Source organism: Pristis pectinata, chromosome 6, assembly GCF_009764475.1.
Source record: "Pristis pectinata isolate sPriPec2 chromosome 6, sPriPec2.1.pri, whole genome shotgun sequence".
In the NCBI taxonomy this organism is placed as follows: Eukaryota; Metazoa; Chordata; class Chondrichthyes; order Rhinopristiformes; family Pristidae; genus Pristis; species Pristis pectinata.
In genome coordinates, this window is record NC_067410.1 from 11,964,434 (window position 1) to 11,981,243 (window position 16,810).

General features: G+C 44.0%; 1 protein-coding gene across 2 annotated transcripts in view; it reads left to right on the plus strand.

Moving 5' to 3' along the window:
* Window positions 1-206: 206 nt before the first annotated feature.
* Window positions 207-16,810, plus strand: part of sema3fb (sema domain, immunoglobulin domain (Ig), short basic domain, secreted, (semaphorin) 3Fb) — a 228,048-nt gene continuing 211,444 nt past the window's right edge. For both annotated transcript variants that reach the window (XM_052017646.1, XM_052017645.1), the window contains exons 1-2: window positions 207-690; window positions 4,765-4,911. In XM_052017646.1, coding sequence (XP_051873606.1) covers window positions 4,809-4,911 — 103 coding nt within the window. In that variant the 5' untranslated portion in view covers window positions 207-690; window positions 4,765-4,808. The remainder of the gene's footprint in view (window positions 691-4,764; window positions 4,912-16,810) is intronic.

The following is a 16,810-nucleotide window of genomic DNA, read 5'->3' on the forward strand; positions in this document are numbered from 1 at the left end:
CAGTGATTGCTGGAGCTCTCTCTCTCTTTCTCTGCCTTCAGTTAATATTCCCGTGAGTTAAACCTTCCGCAGCTGAAGAAAGGAAGCCGCTCATACCAAAAGCCACCCGGAGGCGGCACCAGTGAGCCTTTCCACACACAACTTTGTTGTGTAGGTTGGATTATGCAAACGTCTGTGGTTTCCTAGCCACCTGACATGTTCTTCAGAGCAGCTCAGAGAACTGAGAGTCAGAAGCAGTGAGTGAATGAGTTGAGAGAGACAGAGCAAGGGAGAGAGAGAGAGAGAGAGAGAGAGAGAGAGAGAGAGAGAGAGAGAGAGAAACTCCTCCTTTTCTTTCGAAGTCAAGGTTTTAGCCACTTATCATTTGCATACCAGAGAAACCTTTTTAACAAGCTAAAGGCAGGAGGCTTGTGCTGCGGCTCATTCTGAAGATCTACCTGTAAGAGGTGGTGAACTGCTGTGGCTTCATGCGTGGGCTTATCACTTTGGATGAACTGCAGCTGAGAGGAGCGTGCATCGGAGATATACTCGTGACGTTTCCTTTCTGGTGCTGCTGTCACTAAGAAATTTTATCCCATTTTATCTTTCGCTGTGTGTTTTACCAGGAAAAGAAGACATTCCTCAGCACGTCGCCACTGCAAAGTTAGCCTCGCAGAGCTCTCCTTGACAAGCAGCTGTGGTCACCGAGAGGTAACTCACTCAAAGCTTTCTTTTCTCTGTGTGTGTGTGTGTGTGTGTGTGTGTGTGTGTGTGTGTGTGTGTGTGTGTGTGTCAGTGTCAGTGTGCATGTGCATGTAAATCTGTGTGTCTTTCTGTGTCTGTGTGAATGTGTGTGTAAGTGTATGTATGCAAGTGAATGAGTGAGAGTGTGTGTGTATGAGTGTGTGTGTGTAAGTGTCAGTGTGCATGTGCATATAAGTCTGTGTGTCTTTCTGTGTCTGTATGTGTGTGTGTGTGAGTGTGTGTGTCTGTGTGTGTGTGTATGTGTGAGAGAGAGTGTGCGAGTGAGGCTGTTGAAGTACAATGTTGCAGAAGAAACAAAGTAAAGGCTTTTCCGTGTGGTGTTGTGTGAGAGAAATTGATATGGCAGGGATGGTTATTTGTTCTTCAAAGTCTACATGTGGTTGTAAATTCTGTGACTGATGTATTTCCAGAGGTCGGTTTTATTTTCTTTTGCTGGCAGGCTCAGTATTTATGCACACTGTTGCTTTGCTAACGTATCGTTAACAGTCCGGCTTTGCTTTACTGAGGCTGCAGAGTCTGGCTGAGGCAAGAGAGTTGGACACTTGAGGTGAACACAAAAACAGAGTCCCAGACTGTTTAAATATTTATACCATTTTGTGCAAAGGTTTTGTTGTGCATATTGATGCTGAGTACTTGACAGTTGTGTTTTCTACACAGCAGGAATATTTTCCAGGCAGCGGGGGGAGATGCTGTTCTTTACGCCACTGCAGAGTTTAATTTTCTCTTCTATTCTTCCCATCAGTCTGTCTTCCTCCAGCAGTGCATGTTCGTAGGTTGGGTGGGGTGGAAGAGGGGATTTTTTTTTCAGGATTTCTCCCCCCTGCCCTTTTTGCTTTCTCCTAGAGGGCTAGGAGAGCGCAGCCAGATTCCAATGTCTTCTGCATGTCATAACACCACCTGCTTGTGCAGTTACTAGTCAGGGTGCAGGATGGGTCCCAGGGCTCCTCCAGCTCTCGGGGTTATTTCAACGACTGTGATCTTTCCTGACTGCCTCTGAAACAGATCATTTTGTTAAGTCTTGTTTTTTTTGGGTGAAATGAAGTCAGTAAGCAATTCTATCAAATGAGAACTCGGTGTTTAAAGGCATTGAGGGATTAACACTACATTAAGGGTGCAATGCTGTCAGTTTTGCTTTTTGCTTGTAAGGAGATTTTATTGCCTATTTGTTTAAGGTTATTTTTTTTATCCAAACCTACCAAACCTTACCTTTGCATCAGACTGACCTAGTCATTAATAATTGTTCTTAAATATACCCATCCTCAAATGTGTTTCTTTGGGAATAAGAATGGATATGGCATACTACAAAGATCCTAATGGTGAGCCTGTTCTGTTGAATAGAGGACTTGAGCCTGGAATGTTGAGAAGAACGGGCTCCCTGACCTAGGCTCACTTTATGATTAAACCCCACTGTAAGCCCGTGAGTGTGTGCATAAGTGTCTCAGTCAGGGTTTCACAGACAGCTTATTGGTTTTGTCGTTGCTTCTTCCTTCAATTATCTACAAAGAAGTCTTGATGCATGGAGTCCAAAAATTAAAACTCCAATTCAAATGTGATTCACCAAAGATCCATTTGGGATTTCTTACCCTGACAACCTGATTTTCAACTTAATTTGTGCCAGTCCCTGAACACTGAATCCCCTTTGTCAAATTTGGGCTGACTGTTAATTTGGAAATGGATGCCGGTTTGGCTGTGGTGTTTATTCGCCTCTTGGAGTTGTACAGCAGGCACATTACCATGCCGGCTGTGCTTTTAATGAGTGTGTGCGTGTCAGCATGTGACCATGAGGTGTGTATCAGTGCATTGATTCAGTGCATCTGCCTAAGGGTGTGTGTGACAGTGTGTGTGTGTGTGTGTGTGTGTGTGTGTGTGTGTGTGTGTGTGTGTGTGTGTGTGAATCTCACTGTGAGGGTGCATGTATGTGTGTCATTTGGTGTCTGTGTATGTGTCACTGGGTCTCTAGCATTGTAATTATGAATGTGTGTGTTACTATGTGTGTGTACGTATGTGTGACAGTGTATGTAAATCTGTACCTGTGAGGGCACTGCTACTAAGAGTGTGCATTTGTGTGTTATTGTGTGTGTGTGTGTGTGTGTGTGCGCGCGCGTGCCTGTCTTTGTGTTGTGTGTATCTGTGAGTACATCATTGTGTTATTGTGTGTGTGTCTGTGTGTGTATTAATTTATTCCTGTGGGTGTATGTATTTATTGTGAGAGTGTGCATGTGTGTGTGTATGTATGTGAATATGTGTGTAAGTGCAAGTGAATACGTATGCATGCTACTGTGTGTGAATGTATTCCTGTGAGTATATGTGTTACTATGAGACCGTACATTTGTGTGTGAATATGTGTGTGTTAGTGCAAGTGAGTGTGTGTGTGTGTGTTTGTGTGTGTGTGTTTGTACATTAGTGGATACCTGTGAGTGTGTGTATAGGTCAGTGTTACTGTCAGTGAGTGAGTGAGTGTGTGTGTGTGTGTGTGTGTGTGTGTGTGTGTGTGCGTTACTGCAATTGATTGTGTATGTGTTACTATGAATGTGTGTGTAAGTCAGTGGGTTACTGTGAGGGTGTGTTACTGTCAGTAAGTGTGTGTGTGTGTGTGTGTGTGTGTGTGTGTGTGTGTGTGTGTGTGTGTGTGTGTGTGTGTTACTCTGTGTGGGTGTATCCGTGTTTGTGTGTTACCCTGTTACTCTGTGTGTGTTTTACCGTGTTTGTCTCTATGTGTATATGTTCATGAGTGTGTGTGTCTGTGTGTTACTCTGTGTTTGTCTCTGTGTGTGCATGTTTGTTGTGTGTGTGTGTGTCTGTGTGTGTGTGTGAGAGAGAGAGAGAGAGAGAGAGAGAGGGTTGTTTCTGTGTCTACATCTGAGTTGGCACTGTAATTGAAGATCTTTTTTTAATTTCTTCAAAGTACCAAACAATTTGCTATGTTGCCTGCCATTTTTAAATTACTTTGGTCGGGATTATTATGCTATTTTCTCAGCGGTCATGGTGGTGAATCAAATTTTCAGTCTTCACTGCAGCTTCATGAATTTCTACTGAGTTCCATTAATGAAACCCTTCTCGGTCACCCAGTGCTACTGACTCTCCCTGGGCAGAAATTACTCTGAGTTTTATTTTCATCTAATTCCTTCACATTGAGCCCTTTGTAAGTAATTTTTTTTCCCCTTCACTGTTCCTTAATGGGAATATTCCTGCAATCAGTTTTAACAGTCCTGTTTCTCAACTCAATCATCCCAAATTTTAGCCTGGGATTCAAATCCCCAATGAAATGTATTATTAGAGTTGGCATATCTATTGGTCTAGGGAATTTAGAATTCTACTAGAAAAAAATACCGGATCTGTGGATAGAAAGCTTGAGAGGGTGAGCTGGCACCTCACCATCAAGGGAGCCGAGCCAGCTAGTGTATCTGCCCTCTTCACTGCTGCTCCCATTGCCTCTCAGAATCGCACCTTTAAAGGAGGTTCACAATCTGCTATAAATAATATTTTTTAAGTAGGAATTTATAGACTCACAAAACAGCTTTGTTAGTGCAGAGCGCAGCACTAGAATAAGGATGGGAAGGGAACGATCTGGAGTAATAATATGTGTTTATTTTCATAGGGGAGTTGAGATCTGCTTAATGTACTCAAAGGGATTATTTGCATGTGCTGGAGCTAATGCTTCAAACAATGATTAATTATTGCGTTGATAACTGTTTTCACGCTGTGCCCTGACTCTGTTGCAAAGCCATTGTACTCAGCTTTCTGCACAGGGAGTTGTTCTTTTTGCAATAGGCCCACCCCCTCCCAACCCACCCCCAACGCCACCCTTCTTCCACCCCACCCCTCAAACCTTCTTCAGTCCCTTATTTTTCCCTGCGCTGATATTAAAGTTACTATGGTATTCAGACTTCTCTCCTTCTCTGTCTCGTATCAACAAACCCACAAAAAGCTGGATTTAATCACCACTGAGCTGTTTGCCTAACCACTCAACTGATGAGGGATTATGCTTTTCTTGTCCTTTGTACCTCAATCCTGATGCAGGTCTGAAGGCTCTTGGTTCTTTGTAATCGCTGACTCTGGTTGCCATGGACCACCTTCTCACCACCTGGCTCCTGGTCCTTTCCCTGTGGAGCTTCAGTGCCAGAGGTCATCAGCAGAATGCCCCGCGGGTTTATCTGAACTTTAAAGGTAAGCGATGCAAGTGCCATTGTGAGGCAACTTGGCAAGTATTGCATTATAAAGGCAAGGGAATTTATTGCTTAGCAAGTTTGTTGGTATTAGGCAAGCATTGCATTATCGAGCTATCCTCACAAAGGCAGCAAGTAGCATCCTGTCGGAATATCAGATGCTTTTAGTGCTGGAGCTGGGGTTTTTCATCGTTTTCAGATGAAGCAAGATCATTTACAGAATTAATTACACGTTTCACACTGTATCTGTGGCTTGCGGGGCATAGCCTTTCTCCACAGCTAAATGTTAGAGATGTATCCATGGTCATTTCTTCTCAATGATCATTCCAAGGGGGATCTTTATTTCCAACTAAAATCCACTGTGCTTTGTTTGCTGCAGTTAATTTCCAGGTTCTCTGCCCTGAGAAAGGGCAGATACCACAAGCAGTTTGTTTCCAGCATTTACTCACAGGAGATATATTATCGCAACAATATTTTCCCCATGGATTCTGCCACACGGTTGCCCACGAGAGTGTATGGACCAAGGTCAGAACCTTGTCTTGCAACAGCATGGGTGTGGATTTCTGAGCAAACAGGTCCAATTTGGTACTAAAGCATGTTGTACCATTATGCCCATTTCCAGTCCAATACAAGAGGTCATGTTGGTGGCACGGAGAGAAGGAAGCTGACACAAACAAAGGGATTCAACTGTTCTCATCACTAAGTGTTTCATCAATGAGCATTAATGGATTTGTCCTCTGTGCAAATCACTGCCTCAGTGACATGGATCATAGGGTGGTGGTTCAGTCTAGTGATGGCAAATGCAAGGTTTCACCAGCCTAACGTTAAAGCAAGTGAAAAACACTTTGTAACTGGTCAGGCCTCACATAGAGTTGAATTATTGGTTACGTTGATGCGCAGCACCCACATAGATTGGGGGGAAAATGGGCGGGGGCTGGGACAGAGGTTAGAGTTTTGTGCTTCTAGCATTATGAGCTGCAGAGTTTCCAGTCAGATGATGTCAATGTACCAAGTTATTGATCAAGAGCTGGAGAGGGAATGTTGGGTCTTCATTGTGCAGGAGATTAGTATGATACATTTTTGGTACGATGCTGGTTGCTTTTAAAATTGGTGAAGCTGTGAGTTAAGATCTTACATTTCATTGCAAGAATTGAGTCTTTTCTTGGTTTACAGAAGTTCCCTCCACAAGTACACTTTATTTGTGATGATTTTAATGCCTCACTTTTGTTGTTTTTAAATATTATTTGGTGGGTGCAGTTGGAGTTATGACATACTTGGGGTTTCATGAAGTTTCCATGCTGGCTACTGCTTCCGCCGGCCTGTGGAGAGGAACCTGACGGAATGGGGTCCAAGCTACTTGCTTTGAACGGACCCAGCTGGGGATCTGCAGGCAACGGTTCAATACCTTTGCCTGGAAATTCATTAGCATTGCACTGTTCACTTCCATGAATTTGACCACAAGCAAAGCAAGGTAATAACCACTTCCAAGTCGTTGGGAATAATTCTACCAGGCACTTCCTGCTGTAAGTTACCCTTGTAACCCCAATGTAATTTTGGAATTGGAATACATGGAATTAGTGACCTGCTCAGGTACAAAATTAAAACCCAGCCCAACCGTGGCTGATATTTAACTACTGCAGACACGTTCATTTGAATGGGGTCACCAACCTTAATTAAAATGGTAAGTGAAGGGAAGTGGTTTGTTTTTTTTAACTTTATTTTAATTATTAATAATATTTTTAATTAATTGCCATGTTAAATGTGTTTTAAAGTGAATTAATTATCCTGTTAAATGATTAATGAACAGTCATTAATCATTTTAATGATTTAATTCTTTTCGACTCTAGTTATGGAAAGGGATAAGGTTGGTCCTCAAGTTGAGGTCTTGAATTGGCGGAAAGCTAATTTCGATGACGTAAGAAAAGGCCTGGCAAAAATAGACTAGGAGCAGATGCTTGTGGGTAAAGCAGCAACTAACAAGTGGAAGTCTTTAAAAGAGAGTTCAGAGCCAGCATGATCCACAAAGGATGAAAATTAAAGTTGGCAAGTTTGGGGAACCTTGGATGACAAAGGATATTGAAGGATTGATCAGGAAAATAAAAGGAAACAGATGGCAGGTAAAGGCAATGAGGATCAAGGGAGTCTTTTGAAGCATATACAGTACATAGGAGAGAAATTAGAAAAGAAATGTTGGAGGGCAAAATATCCTTAGTAGGTAAGCTTAAGGAGACATATATCAGGAGCAAGAAAAGAGCAGGCCCCTTAGTGATCAAAGGGGTAATCTATTCATGGAACCAGGTGATGTGGGAGAGGCCCTAAAGGAATACTTCTCATCTGTATTCACTGAGGAGAAGGACATGGAAAATAGTGAGCTCAGGGAGGGGTGTATGGATAACCTAAAGCAGGGCAGTGTTAAAAAGGAAGAGGTATGGGACGCAGATCCCCAGGATCAGAGGAGATCTATCCCAATTTGTTACGGGAAACAACGGGGAGATAGCTGAGGGCCTGACAGAGACTTCTGCAGCTTCATTAGCCACAGGTGAGAAGCCAGAAGACCGGAGAATAGCTAATGTTGTTCTTTTATTTAAGACGGGCAGCAGGGATAAGCAAGGTAACTACAGGTTAGTGAGCCTGACATGAGTAGCATGGAAATTATTGAAGAAAATCATATTTATATGCACTTGGAAAAACAGGGGCTAATCAGGGATAGTCAGCATGGTTTTGTGCAGGGCAAATCCTGCCTCACTGATTTGAAGGAGTCCTTTGAAGAACTAACTAAGAAGACAGATGAAGGCAGAGTGGTAGACAATGTCTATATGGACTTTAGTAAGGCATTTGGCAAGGTTCTGTATGGTAAGCTGGTCCACAAGGCTTAGGAACAAGGAATTCGAGGCAAGCTGACTAAGTTAATCGAAAATTGGCTTGGTAATAGGTGGTAGACGGTGGTGACGGAACGATGCTTTTCTGGTGAGAAGTCTGTGACCAGTGGTGTACTGCAGGGATTAGTGCTGGGACCCTTGTTGTTTGTGACACATACAAATGACTTGGTACTGAATGTAGAAGGTGTGATTCGGATGTTTGTGGATGGCATGAAAGTTGGTGGTGTTGTGGATAGCGAGGAAGGATACAGATCAGATGGAGATTTGGGTGGAGCATTGGCAGATGGATTTAAGTACAAGGTGATGCATTTGTTAAGTCAAGCATGGGTAGGACCTATATACAGTAAACAGTAGTGCACTAAGGAAGGTTAATGAACACAGGGACCTTGGGGTTCCCATCCATAGTTCCCTAAAAGTGACAACACAAGTAGATAGGTTGGTGAAGAAGGCACATGGTATGTTTTCCATCAAAGGTCAGGGCATCAAATATAAAAGTTGGGATGTTACGTTGCAACAAAACATTGATTAGACTACACTTGGAGTATTGTGTGCAGTTCTGGTCACCACACGATAGAAAGGATGCGCTTGCACTGGAGAGAGTGCAGAGGAGGTTCACCAGGATGTTGCCTGGACAGGACAACTTCCGTCATGAGGAGAGATGGGATAGCTAGCATTGTTTTCTCTGGAGCAAAGGGTATATAAAATCATAAGAGGCATTGATAGGGTAGATTGTCAGAATTGTTTTCCCTTGTTAGGGATATCAAAAGCAAAAGGGCATAGGTTTAAGGTGAGAGGAAGAATTTTTAAAGGGGATTTGAGAGGAAAGTTTTCAACACAGATAGTGGTTATATCTGTGGAATCAGATACAATCACTATGTTTAAGAGACATTTAGATAGGCGCTTAAATAGGCAAGACATAGAAGGATATGGACCCAATTTGGGCAAATGGGATTAGTGTCGATAGGCATAATGGTGGACTGAAGGGCCTGTTTCTGTGCTGTACAACTCTATGACTCTGTGATTCTTCCTCAATGTTTCTGATTACCAAAGACATTTAGAAACAGTGGGAAAGGATTTAACAGCACTGGGTGTTGGAAGGGTCATGTGTTGGCAGGACATCCTGAGGCCTGGATGCTGCCTGCAGTCTGTTCCACCTCAGGGGATGGCCCACAGCTCTGAGGCTGGCAGTGGGTTGGAAGCTGCGAGGCCACTAAAGATTCTGTGACTACAAGCCACAGGGCACAGAGCGGCACACCTTCACCTTTGACCTGGGAAATCCTTACCTATTGACCTACAACCTCCCCCATTGCTCCTACATGTTCCCCCATTCCTGCCAGGCTTCTTCAGTCACCCACCCTGATTTGCAGCTCTTGCCTTCCCCATACCCAGTCTCCTGATCTTTACGACTGCCAGAGTGTTGTTCCTCTGTCCCCACCCCTGACATCCAGCTGGTGACCATCACCTGATCACACCATCGCACTTGCCACCCCCTCCAAATTTCCACACCAAATTCTGGGCTTCAGGGCCCTGCATCACCCACCCATCACCTCCTACACCATGCCTCCACCCCACCTACCACACAAATTCCAATTTGGTTACCTCCACACCTCTCCTTCTCCTAACTACACACAAGAAACCTTTAGCGTTATCGGATTTGGTTATTTTCGAATGTACAGGTTCTTTCAGGAGTCCAAGAATGAGTTGAAAACAACTTGTTGCTTCACAAAGTTTTATTGGGAAAGTTTAAAACAAAGAAACAGTCACAGAGCACATGGCACTAACTTTATTACTGGGAGATGAGCCGAGACAAAAGGAACTAAAAATGAGCTAGGGCTTGGGGGGGTGGTGGCGGGGGGTGGGGGGGTGGGGGCGGAAGGAGAGCAAGAGAGAGATTAACAAAAAAAACGACACCTTTTATACCTGAGATAAGAGGTACTCCTTAGCTAACAATAGTCCTATCAGGAAATCTATTAGATACCTGTGGCAAAATCAACCAATGAAAAAACACATATTCACCTGATGGATGAACCAATAAGCTAGGAAGCGGCCATTCCTTGTGCAGCCACTTGAGGTGTATTATACACTATACATGTTAAGAACTAATTAAAACAGTCGAATCTAACAGAGTTCTGGAGCATCCCCCATGAGTCAGGTAGGTCACTGATCCAGTGCAGCCCTACACTACCCACTGCCCAATCACAGGTCTTGTTATGCAACATGGTGATTGGTGTGGTCCAGGCCATCAGACCCAACCAAGCCACTAAGTCACTGCTGAGGTTTGATGGGACAATGAGAAAAATTGCCACTTCTATTGCCACTGTGCCTCATGAACCACACCTTTGGGGTGTACTAGAGTCTGTTGTCATTTGTTTCCTCATTGATGGTAACAAACATGTTCACAGTTCCCACTGCAAACAGCATGGCAACAATACGCCTCGTTATTTTGCCTGGTCATTAGTCTCAGTAAGTGATCACAAACCAGTGCCTTTGTGAAAGAAATGCTTCGGGAAGCTGCTCTTTCTTCACCAAATTGGCTTTTGCCATCTTTCCAATTTCTCAACCAACACAAGCCCTTGGTATGAAAACATTAGTAGTGGGACTGCAAGATCTTTGAGCTGGCTGTATTTGAACAGGTCTATGTATTTCCCAGTATCTAGTTAATCACTATATATATAAAAATAACAAAAAGAAATGCATTTGCATGGCGTTACTCAGGGAATTCCAAGCATTACTGTTGTAACGCTGCAAAATCAATGGCCAATTTGTGCATTGCAAGATCCTACAAACTGTTATGTAGTAATGACTGGTCAATCTGATTTGAAAATGTTAATTGTTAAATTTTAAACTATTGACCGAGAGAACTTCCTTGCTTGTCTTCCAATAATGACGTGATTTTTTGTAGCCACATAAGAGAGCAGACAAGGTTAAAATCTGGCAGCGCAGAGCTCCTTTGGTAGTGAACCAGATTCACAGCCTAGATTTTTGAGCTCAACTCTCTGGAGAGAGGTTTGAATGCACAACCTTTTGGCTCAGGTGTGAGAAACATGGAAACACAGAAATTAGGAGCAGATATCGGCCATTCAGCCAGTTGAGGTACATGGACAGAAAAGGTTTAGAAGGACATGGGCCAAATGCAGGCAAATGGCACCAGCTCAGGTAAGCAACGTGGTCAGCATGCACAAGTTGGGCCGAACAGCCTGTTTCTGTGCTGGAAATCTCTCTCACTCTATGACCCTGCTCTGCTATTCGATATGATCATGGATGAACATCCGAATTCAGTACCCTATTCCTGATTTCTCCCCATAGCCACTGATCTTTTCAACCTTCAGAACTATATCTAGGTCCTTCTTGAATATATTTCATGATTTGCCTCAACTATGGTAGAAAATTCACTGATTCACCTTGCTTTTGGGTGAAGAAAGTTCTCCTCATCTCAGTCCTAAGTGGCTCACCCTTATCCTCAGCCTGTGATCCCCAGGTCTGAACTTCCCTAGTACCGATGTCAGGCCAGCAGTCTACAATTCTCTGTCTTCTCTCCCCATCGTTCCACAGTATCCAATTCCAGACTTGGGAATTATGTTTGCAATCTCACTTTCAACCAACACTTCCATACTTGTTTCTCAATAGTAGTAAGGAAAACGTGGATGTTTTCATCAAGTTAACTGAGGTGCAAAGGGGAGAATAGAGTTGCTGGACCTTTCATCATCCTATGCATGGGTGTGTCTGGTTTCTGAACACCCTTCTCCCCCCCTCACAATATCCCTCCCTTATCACCTGAGGAAATTGGCAGGAATTCAGTTTGGGAATAATGATCGAGGAGTAATCCTAGAGCAGTGCATTGTGCAGGGTGAGCAGAGGGAAGCGATGGGTCGGGCTGAGGTTTGGCATCTGTCTTTATTGCACTGAGTCATTAGATTACTGAGCAGCCTGACTGTGGTCAGAAGCCTGTGGTCAGAAACAATGCTCTTACTTTAAAGTGATGAACAAGATGCAATGTCCCACTGCTGGGCTGACTCACCTGTTGATCACCTGGTGGTGATGCTCAGTGCTAAAAACCCTGCTACAAGTAAGCCCTGATTTGTTGTGAAGAGTCCCTCTTCCTAAGTGGACAAATCAATACCATTAGGATTGTGTGGAGGCTGTTACACTCAGAAACAATGATCTCCAGCAGCATGTTAAGATCTTGATGACAGTGTTTTGGTACAGAATTAAGAGTTTTTCTGATAGTTGAATGGTCCATCAGTTAGTAATCATGACTTTCTGCATGACTCACCTAATTAAAACATTATGAGGACCACGCCCACTGGGGAATTTACCATCGTGCCATAAACTCTACATCTAACAGAAAGATGTGCATTTCTATAGCATCCTTCACAACCTCAGAACATTCAAAACTGCTTTTCAGTTACTGGGGTACTTTCATATCTTTGGAAGGATAGTCAACTGATGCAATGGCAGCCAAGAAATGCACAGCAAGATCCCAGAAACAGCAACATGTCAAGGAGTAAGTGATGGGATAGAAATCTTTGGCACAAAATGCACAATACAATAGTAAGTAGAATTCCACCTCTGTTGGCTCCATTTCTTTATGCATTTGTGTTTTGTGGATTCAACCAAGAAATGGACTATCCCAGAATGTTTTTAGGTTTTGGTTGAGGAATATGCATTGGCCAGGACTCATAAGATACAGGAGCAGAATTAGGCCATTCAGCCCATCGAGTCTGCTCTACCATTCAATCATGGCTGATTTTTTTCCCACCCCATTCTCCTGCCTTCTCCCTGTAACCCTTAACCCCCTTACCAATCAAGAAGTTATCAATCTCTGCCTTAAATACACCCAATGACTTGGCCTCCACAGCCCTCCATGGCAATGAATTCCACAGATTCACTGCCCTCTGGCTGAAGAAGTTCTTCCTCAGTTTAAAGGGACATCCCTTTATTCTGAGGCTTTGCCCTCAGATCCTAGACTCCAGAGGGATCCCCTCTAAACCAAATAATATGATTGGGTCCTTAACATCCATTTGAGAGGGAAGCTGCATCTGATTATCATCTCCTCCGCAGGATGACACCTCCAACAGTCCTGCACTCCCTCACTTCCTCACCTACTCCTTCTCCTGGGAGTCGAGGCCGAGGCAATAAATGTCAGCTGTGGCCGCAATGCCCACACACTGAGAAAAGCCACCCTCCTACTTCTGGTGAACATCCAGGCCCTAATGTCTTGAATATTGTTTACATTCACCATACCAGAGGAGTTATCCTGGCACTAAGTAAGGAATAGTTGTATGAATTCTGCATTGCACTGCCTGAAAAGGAGACAGCCTGATTCAATGGTATCATTCCTAAGGGAGTAAGCTATCTTACTGAAAAGGAAATAAATCACAGGACCATGAGGAGGGAGAAATGAAAGCTGTTTCAAAGGAGGCACCATATTAACAATGAATAGAATGGACATTTTCTGCACCCTCTCGATAAGTGCTCCGACTGTATAGATGTGCAACCTGGGTCTCTAGATGAGGAGCAAAAGATGCCAATAATGTGTCCCTGGCACTTGGTACAGAGACAAAACAGATTGACGAAACCCTGAAATCAGAACAAAAAAAAAATTGGAAAAACTCAACAGGGATCTGTGGAAAGAAAAACAGTTAAACACTTAACATTTCAGGTTGAACACCCTTCATCAGAATTGATGGAGCCCTGAGACCTTAGTCAGTGACTAAGAGAGAAATTTCTGCAAGAACCACCAGGTCTGCCAATAAATTATTAAACAAGAAGTGAATATCACCACTGGCTACCAAGATTCAGCAAACCCTGAGAATGACACCAAAATGTTGTAAATCATTGTCAGTGTTGGATTCAAAACCCATTGTCAGGAACAGCCTGATGTTAATCACTCCACCTCTGGCAGCCGTACCAAGGCCCACTTCACTGGAATCACCTTCCTAACCTTCTCTCCTCCTCCTTGAAGATGCTACTTTAATCCTAGCTCTTTGACCAAGCTTCAGGTGGCCTGATAGCATATTAAATCACTGAAAAAAGTCTAACAGAAGAAGCTCCGGTCCCCAGAGAGTGGTGAGGGTGTGGACTTCACTATCGTGGTACCACGGAGTGGTTAACGACAGCTTCGGTTAAGAGGAAGCTCGATAAGCACATTGTTCTTCCTTTACAGGATGTCCCCTGGGAAACCCAGCACTTTTTTTGTCCATATCTAATTGTCCCTGAATTGGAGTTAATCACATTGGTGATCTGAAGTCACACATAGGAAAAACCAAGGGAGGGCAGCAAATTTCCTTCCTCGAAGGGCATGAGTGAATTAAGTGGGTTTTTATCACAATCCAGCAATTTCACGGTCACCAGTATCCTGGCTTTTTATTCGAGGATAATTTAATTACTTAAATATAAATTCTTTAACTGCTCAGGTGGGATTTGAACTCGTGTCTTCAAACCAACAGTCTGGATCTCTCTTTGCTAATCCAGTCATACACCTGCTGTACTACTGTCCTGCAATGAGAGAGGAGTCTAGAGGAAGTCATGCTGATAGTTAGATGAGGAAGAATGATAGACAGAACAGCATGGTAGATAACATAGCATGTGTTCATCGGGCCAAATGGTCTGCTGTAAATTCTCTCAGTACCGATGACACTGCAGTGTCTCGAAAGATATTGCTGTGCGAAAGGTTTTACTTACTGACAAGTTGCTCTTTGCTCTTGAGGGCTAAGGGGAGAACAAAATTAGGCTTTCCTACTTTTTCCTCTCTGGTGGTCCCCACTGGAAAGTGTACCTAGATGTCAGAGGTGTTTGGCTAGGATGTGTCTGCTCCTTCCTGTTGGAGTCTAGGCTCAAACATGGGAAAGTAGACACACAGCAAGGCACTGCCAGGCCACAGGCATCTGTTCAGCAGTCCTCCACTGAGGCGCAGCACCTGCAGGAGGCTAGAGTATGGGAGCTCGAAGGAGGTGTGGGGGGTGGGGGTCACCGATACGAAGTACATCTTGATACATTTAAGTGAAATGTTGGCTCATCAGGAACACTGGAGATTTCATATGAGTAAACCTCTGATCTAAATCGTGCCTTTGGCAACCAGATCGCCTTCCCTCACATGAATTGAATTGTTTCAGCTATACTGTGCATTCCTAAAGAATGACGAACTCTCACTCACTTTGTATCTGTGACTCATGTGTCAGCATTCTCTGAATAATCACCAACTGAGCACACTTCCATTTGGCCTGCTGCTGGAAGTACATGGAGAGGGGCTTTGGCACGGAGGGGTTAACTGTCAGCCCATGATCATTAGCGTTTGAAAGCAAGCCTGTAAAAAGAGTCGAATACCTGAGCAAGTGCATGCTCTAAGAATGGTCATGTGCAACATGGGTGAATGTTTGGTGACATGAGCCCATGGATTTGCTGCTCGACATTTATCTATTTTTAATCCAGAGGATTTTTCACCTCTCAGCGGGAAACCTGCCTCTGTCATTGAGCCTGTCTGGACAAATATAATATGACCCCTCCCCACCCTTGTGTTTGACAAGAAAAGGCACGTTACCATGCTGCCCATTAAGTAGCTATTTATGCCAAAGCTCCTGTCTATTTCAGTTGACTAAGGGAAGAATAGTGGCAGATTTGTTGACCATCATAGGCCTGTAAACTGGAAATCTCTCCCTAAACTCCACCCTCTACCGTGTGGCATTGCATTGCACCTTCAAAAGTTTCCTTGAGGCCCTTGATTTCAGCCTTGAAGAGAATCACATGCTTATCCACTCATTATGTCTGTGCCAGCTGTTTGAAAGGGCTACCCCGTGCTTCTCGTTATCCTTGCAGCATCCTGTTCCCCTGGGGTGCCAGGGTGGCACAGCTAGCAGAGCTGCTGCCTCACAGCTACAGTGGCTCAGGTTCAATCCTGACCTCCGGTGCTGTCTGCGTGGAGTTTGCATGCTCCCCCTGTGACTGTGTGAGTTTCATCCGGGAGCTCCGGTTTCCTCCCACATCTCAAAGGTGTGCAGGTTGGTAGGTTAATTGCCCCGAATGTGTAAGTGAGCAGTAGAATCTGGGGAAAGGCAATGGGACTGTGGAGAGAATAAAATGGGATCAGCGTACACGGGTGTTTGATCGTCCTCATGACTTGGTGGGTAGCAGCCTTGTCAGTCTGATGGAGGCCCAAGAGATTGCCGACGCTGGAATGTGGAGCAAAACACGAGCTGCTGGAGGAACTCAGTGGGTCAGGCAGCATCTGTGGAGAAAAATGGACAGTCGACAATTTGGGTTGAGATCTTTCACCAGGACTCAACCTGAAACATCGACTGTCCATTTCCTACTGCAGTTGCTGCCTGACCCACCGTTCCTCCAGCAGATAGTTCTTTGTTCCTGTCAGTTTAAGATGGAAATGTACACTTTTGTTAAAAAGTCTGAATGTGTAAAATTTCTGTAAAGTATTTCTGTCTTATTTACATAATTTCTACGTAATATGCTCAAGCAACCAAGCACGTAACAACATGCCTGGAGAATGTATCTCTCAGAATTTATAGTGCTGGTAGCAAAATGAGGCCCTGCGGTAGGCCTGTTATAGTGGTGAGATTAGGAAAAGACCCACTTATCTCCTCTAGTTCCTGCCTAGTTTAGTTTGGCCCAATTTTTCACGCATCATGGGATACGTTGCTGCAAGGGCACCCTAATGGATTGTGTAAATCACAGTAGCCACACATTGGCACACTGAACTCTTGTGCTAATTGCGTCTCAGGATGTGTGGCTGCCTTTTTTAGCCTGTCGTTAAAAATTCCCTACCGGCATTGACGTCTGTCCAATCCTGAAATAAACAATGCCTCTGTCCTGTTTTGGAAGGTGACAACAAACAGTCTGCTGGAGGAACACAGCGGGTCGAGCAGCATCTGTGGGAGAAAAGGAATTGTCGACATTTCAGGTCGAAACCCTGCATCAGGACAATCTTGAGTTCCTCCAGCAGATTATTTATTGCTTCAGGTTCCAGCATTTGCAGTCTCTCCATGGGAAGGTGACAGCACTGCGTCAACC